Genomic DNA, 15,926 nt, shown 5'->3' on the forward strand with positions numbered 1-15,926 from the left:
GAAATTGGGGGGGGGGGGGTGCAGGAGGAGCACTTCCCACATGGTTGCTATTAATGCATGTCTTATGCTATTGGAAATGATTCAGTGATAGGGAAAAAATAATGATGCAGAAAAGAGAGGGTGCCCAGGAGGAGGGGTGGTCTTCAATAGGAGCAGGGATGTTTATTTCTTCCATTCCAACAGCAGGAAAGTCGGAGTTTATGGGTATAGAGGCAAATAAGCTGGCAGTACTGGTGGGAAGAGTGAAATGGTTTGAGTTCAACTGTTCCTGTTTTCTCAGTGACATGTAAGGCAAGGACATCAGTCAGGGAGGGAGAAGAGAAGCGGCAAAACAGTCTTGTGCTGGGCAATGTTCGGTGCTCATTTTGAAATTAATGATAATAAATATATGTAAGGGACGACCTGCCATGTGATCACATGTAACATGAATAGCTGGCCAAGTCTAGGTCGTAAGGAAGGGTGCTAAAACCCTAGACCATGTCCTCTAGGGAATGGGGACAAAACGAATTGGAAGCAAGTAAAGGGAGGGCTGGGATCACACACACAGTGAGCCCCACAGGAGAGGAGGGACTGGCCAGGCAGGGCCCTGTATTGACCCTTTCCTTCCACCTCCAATGAATGAATGGCTCTGGTTGGTCAAGTGCAAGACAACTACTTAGGCTAAGGTGACTACTGGACAAGCTGTTTCCTTATTCCATCCTCACGGACAGGTAAGCTGAATCGGAGTGACTCCTAGGGCCAGCTACTCTGCTAGCCCCTTAGGCCCTAGGGTGGGGGGGCCGGAAGGTAGAAAAGCTCAAAGGGTGAAGGGATGTCTCAGGCCCACGTCCATGGGAACCCTGCACTGGGGTATCAGACTCGGCCACAACTACAGGGGCAGGAGTCACGGGCTGGCTGCTGTATCTTGCAGATGGTATGAACTTTTCCCTGAGGGTAGCGGGAAAGGGTAGAAGCAATTGGCAGGGCATGATTTAAGCAGTAATATCACCAAAATCCCACTTAGAACCAACCCGAGTCTATATTTCATGCCTATTATTTCACTTAATCTTCACGCGATGCCAATGGGGTAGATTAGCACAACCACACCCACACTACAGATGAAGAAACCAAGATGGGGAGTTATGTCACAAGGTCTAAATGGACTGGAGCACAGGTCTGTCTGTCTCCAAAACTGTTTTTTCTAGTGTGCCAAAGCCACCTACCTCCTGGAGGGAGTTCCCAGGCAGAAGATTGGCGCTTCTCTGACCAATCAGGGCCCTGGTTATCCCAATGAGTCATTTAATAAGATTCCTTTAGAAAAGTCTCTAACAGCCCTACCATTTTCTAAGGCACTGCCAAGCCCCCAAATGTCAACTCCCACGTCTGCAAAAAGGTCACCAGCAGCAGCGTGCAAAGCTGGTGTGAGGGTAAAATGAAGTCGGCTTTTCACTCGAAGTGCCAGCCTGGGCCCTGGCACAGCGTGCATGTGCCAGGGTGGGTGCAGACCCCGGTCAGGACTTCAGGGGGGCCCCGGAAGCCGTGCCTCCTCTGTCATGGAATTCAATGGCACGCCATGAACGACAGCTGTACAGAGAACGAGATTAGGGCAACGGGTTTGGGCTGGTTTAAGAAAGCCCGTTCCAATACTAGAACCGGCCCCAAACGGCGTGGAAACCTATGGGACCTGCAGGGAACAGGAAACGGAACCACAGATACTCACAAGCTTGCCTGCAGGGTGTGAGTCCATAAGTTGCTCTCTTAAAAAATATAACTGGATCTAAATTTTTAAAAGTCGAGAGGTTTAGAATACAATTTTGGGGCTTCTACTGAAAGACTGGAAGCTCTGAGCCCATGTGTTTGCATGACAACAATCGCTGGGCCGAGAAGCTGCTGTCCACTAGAAAGGGGCACACGTACCCGATTCACCCACCCCCCCGCACAGCCCATTGTCCTTTCCACGGCTCACATCGCCCAGGCGCGTTCCCGGGTGGCCTCGGGGAGAGAGAGAGTTGCACCTCTTAACTCTGATGCAACAATAGAGACCCTAGCCCTAAGGAAATCCTCCATTTCTCAAGCGCTGACGATGGTCACCTAGCCCCCTTTGATAACAAACCAGAACGGCCACTGGGCAAGACCCCCAAGAGGACTCAACACTAGAAAAATGCCAGGCAGGTGTCAGGGGCTGGGGAAGGGTTAGCTCACGAAAACAGAACATTTCAATTCTTTTTTCATTTTAGCTAAAGAAACATCTATGGGGCTTAGCCCACCAACGACGTTAAGAAACAGCAGGGTCCCTGGCTCTTGCCCAGAGTCACCGGCAGTAGCTCCCGGCTCCGTTTCTCAATCTGTGTGGGGGGAGAACTGAAACGTTCATCACCGAGCACACGCCACGCGCCAGCCATTCTCCGAAAACGCACTCTCCTCGCCCCCCACAGCGACCCCAGAAGTGGTCAGAGAAGCGGGGGCACCGAGAGATGAAGGCACAGCTCCTTCTGGCCCCAAAGCCCAAGCGACTGCCAAGCCGGACTCCGAAGGACATGAGAGGAGGAAAACTGGCTCCTAAAGGACCGATTTTAAAAACACGAATGTACCAAATGTTTCTCCGTTTTAAGGAAAAGACCCTGTAGTGTTTCCTCACATAGGAATGACTCCCAGCAGATATAATGAAGCGAGAATTTTAGCTCAAGCTCAACATTAAACGGCAGAGTCACAACTACAATGGCGGTTTTTAAGCTGTTGTAGAAACTGGAAGAGATTTCAGTGGGGGTGATTCCTCTCGCTGACAGCCAGACGGCCCTTTTCGGGGCTCCCAGGAATAATTTTAGAGGAAAGCTTTCTTTCTCCTCTTTATAATGGGCCCGCATGAGGCTTTGCTGAAGTCCCGTCACAGCCACTAGCATGCACCCTAATGACTTAATTGCATGACTGGCAAGATTCCTTCCAAGTCATTTCAGAAGCTCTTTCAGGTAAATCAAACAGCACCGTCATCTAAAGCCATTTAGCAAAGCGAGCGTTTGTTCTTCCCTCCAACTAGAGATAAAGCCGTGCCTGGACCCCACGTCTACCTGGATTCCAATAACAACGTGGCCTTCTCGTTGAAGAAAGGGGCGAGCAGGTTCATGAGCTCGCTCTCCTCCAGACGCTGGTCTCCAGGGCGGCCAGGTTTGTGGGCTCCATCGTAGTCTAAAATATGGGAATCCGTGTGCCTCAAATATCCATTTTTGCAGCCCCCTTTGGAATAGTCCTCCATAATCTGCCAATCAAAATACTGGGTCAAATAGTGGACTACGGAGGAGGGGCAGGGGGCGCGTGGAGGAGAGAAAAAGGATGGAAACTGAGAGCGAAGGAGCGAGTACAAGTCAGCCAGAGCGAAGACAAAGGGAAGAGAAGGACTCAGGCGCCCGGGCCCACACACACCCTCCTTCAGAGCGAGCTGCTCTGGCGAAAGCACAAAGATGTTCGTGTCACTTCTCCTCGCCCCTGCTTTTCTCCCCTATAAAATAAGGATAGCAATGCCACTTCCCAAGGTGACCATGAGAACAAAATGAGGTGACTCGCTAAGTGTGCATGGCACAGTGTCCTACCCACTTCGGTGTGTGCCTCCGGCCCAAGGCCCACTCCTTGCAAGTTCTTCCGAAGGCGGGGACAGAATCCACGCTGTTAACAATGCTTTGGGCACTTAAACACCCCTGCGAGGTATGCTCCCCACTACATAACAGAAAGCCGACTTGCTCTCTGCAGATACATCCTAATTAACGTAACTCTGATTTGTCTCATTAGGAAGGAGGAAGAGTTCCTAATTCCCGAGGAGATGTTGTTTACGGTTCCACCTTCCTGGGTCACTGAAGGTCACAGGAGTGGTACCAAGGGTGCATCTAGTTAAAGCCTGTGCTGGGCATGTCTTGAGGTGCTGCAATTAGCATTCTTTCTTCTCCTTTCCAAAGCTGTAAATTTCTCCTACCGATCTATAAATAACTCCCCTTGACTTCATTACTGCTGGTGATATACACACTAGCCATCACGCCCCTCTCTGCACACTTGTAAAATGATTAAGTTTTCAAATGGAAGACAAGACCCACACAAATGAGCTGTTATTTATAGGATCTTGTTTGCCACCAATCTAGTTATTAAATCCATCTAAAGAAGCGACCTCCCAAGAAAGAAAAACCTAGAATATAACAATAAAAACAGTAATTGCTATCATTTACTTAGCACTTAGTACATACCTTTCTATTTAAATATCAAAACAATGCTAACAAGAAGTACTATTATTTTCATTGATGGGGAAATTCAGGATTAGGGGTTAAGCAAAGGTGATCTCCAAGGTCAGAGAGACAGTGATTAAGACTCAAAGTCAGATCTGATTCCAAAGCCCCCTGCTTTCAACTGCTCTGCCCTCCATAACTATCTACATTTTAATGATTTCTCATTCATTACTCCATGAACTTGAACACCCTGAAGGCCATAAATGTCAAATCTGCAGCCTCCTACATCCCACTACATCCCAGTCTGTAGGGTCCTTTCAACCTTGGAGAGTGTTTGCTCCAAAGTTTCAGTATCGATGTGACTGGAAGAACATTGTAAGCGCACAAATTCTCATCAATGCACTAAGATGCACTAAGATGCACTAAGCTGGGGTCCCAATCAAGAGATTGCGGAAGACCCCGAGAAAGGGAGTTTGGGCCCAGGAGCGGCTCCTTACACTGCAATCGAATGATCTGGGAGTTCGCAGCAGTCCAGAGACAAGGGCTCTTGTCCCAGCTCTGCCACTGGTTTACGCTGTGCCCTGGATCAACCACCTTTCCGCAGAGGCCTCAGTCTCCAGTGCATAAAGCAAATGGGTTGGGTCACATCCCTAAAGATCTGTCCAGGTCCAACACCCAATGCCCATTATTCTGCAACAGCCTTGTTTTTATTTGCAACTAAACGTCTGTTTGCTGTTTCATGACTGGCTCTGCCACCCAGAATGTAACTTTCGAGAAGGAAGAGACCACCTCTCTTTGTTCTCCACAGGCACACAGCAGGGACTCGATACAGGCAGAATAAAGAGAAACCCCATCGGACTCATTCCCGACTAGAAGACCCGGCTTAGGACCAGAGAGAGGCGGATGGAATAAGGAGTTAACTGCCATGTTCTTACCTTGTTACTCTGTTCCAAATGCTGGTCAGTCTGGTAATGATTCTCCACATCCTCTCCAATTTTGATTGTGTCCTCGTCTTCCTTGCCAGCCGGAAGCTACATGGTGCATGGAATGGTGTGAAAATGCAACCCCAAAAAAGGATGCAGCATGAATATGTATGGGGAAGTCAGTGATGGCTTTTTTAAAAAATGCAAAACAAAAAACAAACCAAAAAAAAAAAAAAAAAAAGAGGCAGAAACAAATGCCAAAGCCATGAAATAAAAATTAACCAAAGTTAGGGTTGCTAGTTCTGGTAAATCACATACAGTTGCCTGGGATCAGGCATAATTTCAGGACAAATTATCCAAGAAATAACTGGAGCGATTTCCCCCTGTCCTCGCCGGCCTTCCCTGAGCTGCTGTAAATGAATGTGCTGTCTGCGGTGCTGCCGCCATCTCTGCCATTGCTAAATTCACTTTTGTGTTATATAAAAGTAACAAGATTTTGGAAAATAGCTATTGATGGAATTGAAAATATCAAACAGCGAGAAAGCAGTAAACGAAATTGATGGCGTGCCTGATTTATGCATCACTCCTCCTATTTAGCACAGGGCATAAACCTCTCACTGGACTGTCACGCATCTGAGATGGACGGTCCCGCCAGCACTGCCATTTTGTTGACAAAAAGTCCTCATTGCTAATAAGTAGAGTATCAGGCTTGCCTGACGATGACTTTATGCTTTTGAAAATGAAGGACAGTTATTTATAAAAAGTGCATAAATCCCTAATGCTTTAAATAAGTGTAAATCCTAAAGGTTCTGCATTCTACTGAATGGACAGCACCAAGTTCTCAAGAGGGTCAGATCTCAGCTCTCTGGAAGAGTGGGATACTCAGATTCACCAAATAAAAAATGAGAGGAAAGGTGGCCACACCCAGGGAGGGCATCGGTTAAAACTATTTCAGAAATTATACCAAATCCCATCTCACCAACGCATTAAAGCCACAGACCTGTCCAGGGTTCTGTCGCCACAGTTTTATTCTATGAATTCCTACTTAGTCAATTCCCCCTGATTCTCCCAGCCCAACTTAAAATTTTCTGATGTTCCTTTTAGAAGAAACTCTTGTTTGGGAAGAAGAAAAATCAACAAAATCAACAAAGCAAACTGGCCTCAAAAAGTCATTGTATAGAAAACTTCTCAGGATCAGAACGTATTCGGCCTAACTACATTCAAATCTGCAATCAAGATCAACCAGAACTGATGATCACAAATCAGATCTTACTATCAAGCAATAAAGAGACTAGACATGAGTAAGTACACTTATGAAGGTGTAAAAGTTTCTAAACTGGGGTGAGGAACCCTCTCCCGCTGTTGGCTTCTTCCCTTATGATTAAAACATCTTCAAGTGATATAGATCAACTAACTAGGACTATTAAACTTGTTAGGGAGAGTATAAAATGTTAAACTACTCTGGAAAAAATATCGGCAGTTTTTGTAAAACTAGTAGCCCTATGACCCAGGAATTCTACTCCTCTGTGCTCATCAAGAGAACTGGAAACATATGTCCGCTGTCTATGAATATTAATATTAGCTTTAATCATAATATCTAAAAACTGGAAACAATCCAAATGTCCATCGATAGCAGAATGAATAAACAAACTAATATACCCAAACAATGGAATACTACTTAGCAATAAAAAGGAACAAACTGTTGCTTCACATAACAAAATGGATGAATCTCAAAAACATGCTAAGTGAAAAAGTGTTACAAAAAAGAAAACATACTTTATGATTCCATGGATGTGAAGGTCCAGTACAGGCAAAACTAATCCATGACAGAATAAAATTACAAGAGTAGCTGGGGGTGAGGATGGGAACTGACCAGAGGGGACATGATCTTGATAGAGGTTTGGGTCACACAGGTACATACATTATAAAACTTTGCAAATGGAGACTTACAGTTTCTTCATTTCATTGTATATAAATTTAACCTTAAAAGAAAAAATAACTATAAACATGTTAAAGATAAGCATGTTGAAGTATTTAGGGGGAAGTGCACTGATGTTTGTACACCGAAATTTACCAAAAAGACAAGATGGAGCGGTGAAGGGCAGGGGAAATCTAGGTGGTGGGGCCACCAAACAGCCGTCTGCTCAGATCACTCCTGTATGTCAGTTCTCAACCGCGTTTTCCCACAACACATAAATTAACAACCAGTAGAAAAACATATAAGGAAATAGGGGTAACCCCGTTAGAAATTTTTTAAAGGCACTTTAACACAAAAGAACAGCTGTTCCTGGTCTTTTGTTTGTTTGGATGGTTTTTAAGGGAACTGCCCACATGCAGGACAAAGCAGTGTCGTGGCAGCTGGAGGAATCCACACGACAGCAACCATTTTGAAGACAAACCTGACAAACTGTTATCAAGGGCCTCCTACTATTTACACCCTCGGTCTAATTAAAAGTTATAGGAGGGAGATACATGAAAACAAATGACAGGCCTATTTTATACCTACATCTTCCTGCACTTTTGACCTGAGGATTACGTATCTGGGAACATGGTCTAAGGAAAAAAATTCCTAAACCCAGAAAAAGATTTGAGTCCAAAGACATTCATCAGGTAATTTTTAAAAGAGTGCATCGCTGGAAACAATCTACATTTCCAACAATAGTGAGGCACTTCGTTAAATTTCAGTGCATTCATAAGATGGAATACGATGCTGTAACGTAACAGCAACTGGAAAAAAAGAAACAAAACTGCATATATATATATATATATTGTGGCTGTGGACATGTTCATACACACAAACAGAAAAGAGTCTAAAATGTTAGTTAACTGTGTTTTAAAGTGACAGGATTAGGGGTAATTTCTCTATTTTCTAAGTGTTAGGTAATGCTGTGAGTTAAATATTGGAGAAAAACATGCCACGTTTTAAAAACACAAAATATATTTGGGTTTCTTTTTCCCTTTTCCTATTCAGAGGGTCCTAGAGGGTAGGCACGGGGCCCAGAACCCACTCTGCGAGCCCTGCTGCTCAGAAAAGGAGAAGCACACGCTCCCGGGAAGGGCGGCCTCCCCTCTTTGCCATCCCACCCTCAACCCTAACGACTGCCCCTCCCTCAGCTCAAGGTTACTGTGGGAGCATCACCCTTCCCAGGCAGATCGGATCGTACTGTCCCATTCCGGGGGAAGATGGGGGACCTGTGCTACAAAGGACAAGGCCATTCACAGGGAACATCGCATTGAAGCGCAGTCTGACAAATGACTCAATCTGAATCGGCTGATATTAAGATCTCAGAGTGGGAAGAGGAAAAGGCCTCTGTTCTCCAAAGGACATAATGGGACACTGAACAGATTTTTTTTCAAAGGGCAAATGAACAAACAAACTCGCCATTTACGACTCAAATGAAGTAGGTGAAAAATGAGCTGCTTATTAAAAATGCTGCCTTAGAGAAAAGAAACCAAGAGACTTGTTTCTCCCTAAATGGACTGCAGATATTCTTGGTTTTCAAAATTATCTGGAGCCCTGGAGGCTGAGATCAATAATATTCCGTCTCTCAAAGACAGCAGATGGCTGGAGCGCAGCATAAATACCTTTGAGCATCTCCCACTTTGAAAGTGGGAGGAGACAGCGGAAGGCTGACAAATCTTTCCCCAGACACGATGTGGCAATGAGACCTCCATTTTCCCAGCAGGCCAGGCTGAGTTCAAGACAACTCTAACCAAGAAGGTTCCAGGGGAGCCCAAAACAAAAAGGCCTTACTGCGTTTCGTGGAGAGAACAGTTCCACTGTCCTGAAAAAGGTTAACAGACACGAGGGGCAAGGCGCCTGCTGGGGGAGAGTTAGGCCACGTTAGAAGCTGAAGGGAGAAAACGAGAAACTCTTCTTCACTGTCACGACGTCAGGGTCCTCCAAATGTACGGCACGGGCCAAGAACAGAGAAAATCGGAGAAATGCCTCCCAAAGACGAGCAGAGACCCAGGAGCCGCCAGGGAGAACGGGGCCTCCATCGCCTCCCCAGGCGGCACTAACAGACAGGGGCCCCCCACCTCAGCGCACAGGCCCACAAGCCACGTTGCAGAGAGAAGCGCTGTGACGTAACCTTTCATGGCCCTGCCAAGCTTTCAGATGCCACCAGCAGAAAACTGCCTCGGTCAGGAACCTGGGCTTGTGGGCTGAAGGCACTGTTTCTTTCTAGGCCTGTCCTCTGCACATGGCAGAGTGCAGGAGAGCCCGGGTGGCTGTGGGTAGGAATGACACACATCCGGTCAAGTCCTGAAGTCCGGGTGCCGTGAGAGCGAGAAGACGCGCAAAATTTGGAGGATTAACAAAAAAAGTAAATGAGAAATGTGTTTACTTGTTTTTCAATGTTAATGAATTCATTAATGCTCCATCTACACTACCCCAATTACTTGGTGATTTGGCAACTCTCCAGATCCCCAAGACCACACCAATCATCCAGATGTGCCACATCCCCGAGACCACACCAGTCATCCAGATGTGCCACCTGCAGCACAGACCCCAGGGCCACAACACTACTGACCGTGTCCATGCAGACGTGAACCCAACTTGAGAAACTCAAAGGGGCCACTTTAATCCCAAAGGGCCCTCAAAACCCCTATCACAGCAAAGGCAATTTCAATACAGACTGCCCAGGACAGATGCAGTCTTGAGAAATTTTGAGGGCTGTTACTTATTTATTTATTTTTTTGGAATTAGCATATGACAGCAAGAATGTTTCCTCTTACCTCCGTTTCTTCTACTGATTCAAGTCTGTCATTCCCCTGGAAACCCATGCAGGAGAGATCAAAAATGGCTTTCTTCAGGTGCTGGTTGTCTGCATGCAGTTCCTTCACCAGCTGTAAAAGGTCACTGACCTAGGAAATGAGATCAGAGAGAGGACTAGATACCCTACCCACGAGCGGGGTTCGGCTTCCCAGGGCCTCGCCACTGGGCCCAGACCTTCCTACTGAGCAGGGCTGTCAGCGTGACAATTATGAAGAATCGGGTGGCCTGATTCTAGTCTTCAAGCCACTCTAGGTACAGTGAAAAAAAAAAAAAAAAAACATTAACATGCCTAGATTCTAACCCCAGAGTCACCCCTTCAAGGCAAAGAGATCCTGGGCAAGCTGCCTGACCTAAGCCTCCATTTCCTCATCTGCGGAATGGTCACTGAGAGAACTGAACGTGACCATGGCCACAGAGCACTGAAGTCCCTCCATCTTGTACTTGAGACCCTCGGGAGGAAACTCCTGAGACTTGAGTTTCTGAGACTGCGTCAGAGCCTTATTTCACAGCATCCACCTTCTTTGTACACCTATCTTAGCAACGTCAGTAATAACAGTGTTCAATGACGAAGCAATGTACAGCTACTAAAATCCTCCCGTAAGTTTTACTCGCTCATTCCTTACAAAAATCCTGAGGAGGTAGATGGGCTCGTATGACTATCCCTGTTTTACAGTGAAGAACCTGAGAAACAAAGAAGTTCACTGCCCAAGGTCCCACAGCTGGGGGTGTCTGGAGAATTAAATGACATATAACAATGGCCGAAGTGCCTAGTCGTGTGGGGAAGGGCAGCTGCCTCCCGAGAGGTAGAGCCAGGCCCGGAGCTGAGTCCCGGGATTGCCAGCCCAGTTCTCCTACTTCAGGCACAGGCCTTGCCAGGCCAGGTACATAAGCAATTGAGCTGACACCCCAACCTTCACTCCCTGTGGGTTTCAAATCACAATGGCGAGTGATTTCCCAAGGACTTCTTAATGGGATAATCGTGAGCCTCTCAAATAAAGCGGGCAATCCTATCCTGACTATACATAGCAGATGACCGATACAGCAAAACATGAATACGAACTGGACCCAACCCTCAAGGTGATCATGGGAAGAAGAAAACATTCTGGTTCCATAAACCCTTACTAAGTGACAACCAGGGACGACGCCCTGCCCTTAACTTGGCCACGGCAGGTACGAGCAGCAGCTATTACCGTCCCCACTTCCCTTATCTTCAAAAATTAACGAGTGCCTCAATGCTCCTTGCTTTACTCCTCTCAAAACAGCAAAACTTTTATAGTTCTGTTACTTCTGTACTTTATACCTGCTATTTTCTTGTTCTCTGCTGAGAAAGTCCTCTACGCAAACAAACTCCTAGCCACCCTTCAAAACCCACTTCAGTGCTAACTTCTGCTGAGAAGCTTCCTCCGATCAAGTGAGCACTCCACAACTCCCAGCAGTTAACCTCTGCTGCCTCTACATCTTGCACAACTGCCTATTCCAGCAACCCTTGCACTCCGAGCTATAATTCCTTATTTACATCTCTGTCCACTCCATCAGAATGTAAATTATTCCAAGACAAAAACTGAATCTGTCACGTGTGTGTGATAATTTTACAATAAAACAGTCTCCTCCAAGCTCAGGCTTCCTAGTCTTACCAATGGCTCTTAGAACACTGAAACACTAAGCCATTCTAACTAGACCAACGAACAACAGATTGAAAAGCCTTTCCAGTTTTAAAAAGATTTATTGATCAAACCTGGATCTTTATTCTTTCAAAAAGTATCTATTAACTTCCACTACGTGTGCCAGGTACTGGAAAATCAGAAATAAATAAGATACAAGATGTCCACGGCCTGGCAGAGGATACAGACAAACAGCCAGATAATGACAGGTCCACGTGAGCAGAGAATCGATGGGATTAGGTACGAGAAGGGAGGCGAATGAGCTGAGAGAAAGGCGGCTAACTCTACATGAAAGGGCTGGTGAGCGTTTCCTAGGGAAGGTCGAGCCTGGGCTGGCTCCTCCAGCCTGAGGAGGAGTCTGTCGGACGTGGGGAGGCCACCCCAGGTAACGTATGCAGACAGAGCAAAGACGGGCAGGGAGGACAGGGAAGAAAGGAGAGGGAAGGGCTTTCGGAATCTTACACTTCTGATCAGGAACCCAAGAGAAAACAAATAACCAACAAACCGCTGAAACTAATAGGTCAGTACCTTTTTCTTAAGTTCTTCTTGAGAAAAATGCTCCACTTGAAACCGATTATGCTCTTCAAGGCAAATACTCAGATAAGATGTTTGATCACTATAAAATGAAAACGGTTCTTCTGCCAGAAAAAAAAAAAGTGGGGGAAGGAGAAAAAAGAACATCAGAAATAGATCCATCCAAGACCAATCCCAGTTGCAATCCATTTCAGGCAGTTTGAATTGGGTAGGGGCGGGGGCCTGGGCGGGGGCATAAGTACACATAGTTTAAGCTTTGGACCAAAAGTAATTTTCCCTTCTTTCTCTTCAGGCTAGTATCTCAAAGTATGGATTCATCATGGGCTGTATAAGCTTTTGCTAGCCAATTCTGAATTATAATTAGCATATCAAGTGTTGTGCCTGGAGACCATTCTGCGTGGCACAAGCGAGCGGTGATTTCAGTCTAAATGAGGGAGTGATTCTGTTTAGGTGAGAATACAGGGAAATCAGATGTAACCCTCCAGGGCAGAACGCAAGGAAAATAAGTGCCTGATGTATTTCTTACTGGCCTCCCAGTCCTCCGTGGCAGCGAGCACGCCAAGCACAGGAACTGCGTGCTAGATCTGAGTTAAGAGAATATGGTCACCTACATAAGGGTCTGCCTCCTCTGCCACAAAGGTCACATCCTAATAGGGAAGAAAAGCACAGAGGAGGGGCAGGCTACTTATTGATGTGATCTCGTTTAACACACATGGGAAAGAGCGGATACACCTAACACACTGGAAAGAGCTACACTGTGAAGGAAGATGTCCTGGCTCACATCTGGGTAAACCAACCCCTGCCCCTGAACCTCAGTTTCTTCTGGTGTAAAGTGAAGTCAATACCTACTCTACCTAACGGGATGACCATCAGGATCAGGGATGAGAGGTCAAGTGCCTGACGCTGTGCCTTGTACGCAGTAGGTGCTCAAGAAATGTCAAACCAACCAAAGCTATGGCCGATTTTCACCACGTGTGCCAGGCCCCAGGCTAGAGATACAAAAAGGAAGAAGATTCCCACCCAGACGCTCAGGGGCTCAGGTTCTAGGACGGGCGAAGGCCAAATGTCACTGTGATGGCAACAGCAGGGCAAGGACCACGGGACCCTCAGCCCTCCCTAAGTGAATCCACTCGCGGTCGTGGCAATGCGACAAGCGACGTTTTACCATGAAACGGCAACCTCACCCCCACGTGTCTGTGGTCAGGGCTCCCGGCATGGGGCGCTGTGGTAGGCAGAGCCCAGACATTTTGGGCAATGAGGGCTGTTTCCCAGAGAAAGGGGATGGAAAATTTCTAAGGCTCTCTGAAGCTGGAAGCAACAAATGATGCAGAACACAGTACAGGCAGCAGCAGGTCAGCATCCTGCAGCAGACCCTCTGCAGAATTCATGCAGTTTGCTGGGCCTCTACAATGAAGGCCCAAACCAGCTGGATACAGTCTGGGAGAGCCAACATGAACAGTCATCACAGAAAAGGATCCCCAGATGAGATCCTGTGGGTGCCTCATCTCCTACTGGAGTTTTAGGACTCCCCTAAAGTTCAGTCAAGGCCCTCCAAGTGGAAAAACCAACGGGAAATACATATAAGAGAGTGAGTACCTTCCCGCCTCCGAATTTCGCTGATCTGCTCCTCCAGCGTCTTTTGCAAATTCCGGTAGGAGAGCACATCCTGCTCCAGCTGCTTCCGCAGGGCTAAAATGTTGCTTAATTCAGCCTGCAGTTTGTTGACACTTGGTAAAACAAGACACCAGAAATTTTAAAACAGACCTATTTGTGCTTTAAGATGCAAAACGCAGCAAGCCTTCCTTCGCTTTTTATGTCATTTGTGTTTTTCTCTAGTTGTAAAAGTAAATACATGTTTATTATAGAAGATTTAAAATATAAGAGAAAAACATAAAGAAAACAAAAATTACCATGATCCCATTATCAATTAACACATGGCAGATTGTATTTCCTGAGTGTTTTCACGAGGTTGAAATAATTCTGGGTGTACAATGCTAACCTGCGCAATCTTCACTTAAAGACTTCCCTATATTTTTGGGAATTATTTGCAAACATCATTTTTTATGACTCTATACTATTAACAGGTAAATGTCTCACCATTTACTTTAACTCACCCCCTTATAGTGGACATCAGGATCATGTCCAAGTTTTTGGTACACAGAACTAGGTAAAAATAGTTTAACTCTGCAGAATGCTTCTCTGGAAAACACCTTGTGAGGCTTGGGTACGGAAAGCGTGGCTCTCTAGAGCTCGGGTGTCACCTGGCCCCCGGGCTCAGAAGAGGAGACAAGGGAGAACACCGGTTGTGTCACTCCAAAAAGAGGTGGTACCAGGGTAAAGGTGAGGGGCAGGAAAAAAGAGAAAAAAAAGAAAGAATGAGTCGATAAAAGGAGGGAGAGAAAGACCAATTTTGGAGCCAAGAGAACTCCACTGGGATGGGTCAGCCACTCACGAATACATCCTAGAACACACTTTTACTTTTGGGGGGTGTCACGTTTCATATCGCAGTCGCTGTGATACAGTGCTGAGCTGCAGAGCACAACCCAGAACTCGGAGGAGGCCAAGAAAACACACAGCTCCCAGAATCCGCTTTCATCGTGGGGAGGGCTGTCCGACAGAACTTTTCCAATGATGGAAATGTTCTGTGTCTGTGCTAATACCACGGCCACGAGCCAAATGTGCCCACTGGGCATTTAAACCGTGACTGACACACGGAGGAACCGGATACTTTTTTAAAATTTAAATGTAAATAGTCACACGGCCAGTGGCTACTAATTGGGCCGGAGGATCCACTAATTGGGCTCTGAACTGCTACTGATGTGCACGCTCCACACCCAGCTCTCAGAGAGCAGATGCCCCAGTCGACATCTGCATAACATAAATAACGTTTCACTGAACTCGGTGTCTAAAGCCTTGTTTCAGACTCAGGGTAGTTTCTTAAGACAAATTCCTAGCAGTGCAATTACTGGGTTCACAGCATATGAACGTTTTTCGAGACTACCAAAACACGCTAACAAATCAAAAGCCTCCTTTTTGAGACACCAAGAAATACATCACTCCCTGTCCAGCATCTCACCTATGGTTCCCTAAGAGTGTCCATCAACACCTTGAAACTGTCTACAGAAATTTATGAATATGTGGCTTTTTTCTAGGGAGAGGGCCCGAAAGATTTCAACAGATTTTTCACAAGGGGTCCATAACCCCACCATGGATAGGAGCTATCGCTCTAGATACATGCACTGGAGACGCGAGCCCCACTTCTCCTTCAGAAATTTCTTCCCGCTCCATCCATTGGACTGCACACATAAATCAACATATATTGGAAGAAAAACAAACCATTATGTCTAATCTTCTGTGCTTGCTGCCTCGACGATGGCTCATTGTGAAGCAGCCTTCTTGCAAGGCAAGGAACCCTACTAGCGCCTTGTACCTACTTCCATTTCAAGACAATCATAATGATCCATTTGTAAGGCTGATGGAAAACCTTACAGAGGTGTCACAGCACAGCACTCGCTTGGATGCGGTCGTGCTACAGAGACATTCAACCAGGTAAAAAAAAAAAGAGATTGTTTCAGCGAAGCTCCTGCGATTAGGGCCGGGAACGCTAACTGCTTCGCTCCCCCTTCTGCTTTCTGACAGGGTGAAAAGTACACAGCTGCTGCGCCCGTGTCTGTCATCTATGCTGCCCCAACTCCAGAATCTTTTCGAGGTGTGAGGAGTTAGTGGAACAAAAGATGCTTCGCTCAGAAAGACGCAAGAGCCCTGTGCACTCCTCTTTCTGGAACGGAGTGGGGGAGGAGGCAGAAATGAGGAGTCGGAGACCCAAACTCCAAGGAGCACATGA

General features: G+C 46.4%; 1 protein-coding gene across 1 annotated transcript in view; it reads right to left on the bottom strand.

Annotated features, from left to right (window-relative positions):
• The window catches only part of CDK5RAP2 (CDK5 regulatory subunit associated protein 2), a 169,843-nt gene that overhangs the window by 65,228 nt on the left and 88,689 nt on the right, over positions 1-15,926 (bottom strand). The window contains 5 exon segments of the mRNA XM_011360968.2: positions 3,045-3,232; positions 5,120-5,215; positions 9,848-9,976; positions 12,077-12,186; positions 13,679-13,809. Of these exon segments, the coding sequence (XP_011359270.1) occupies positions 3,045-3,232; positions 5,120-5,215; positions 9,848-9,976; positions 12,077-12,186; positions 13,679-13,809 (654 nt within the window).

The sequence above is a fragment of the Pteropus vampyrus genome, unplaced genomic scaffold (genome assembly GCF_000151845.1).
Source record: "Pteropus vampyrus isolate Shadow unplaced genomic scaffold, Pvam_2.0 Scaffold61, whole genome shotgun sequence".
NCBI lineage: Eukaryota > Metazoa > Chordata > Mammalia > Chiroptera > Pteropodidae > Pteropus > Pteropus vampyrus.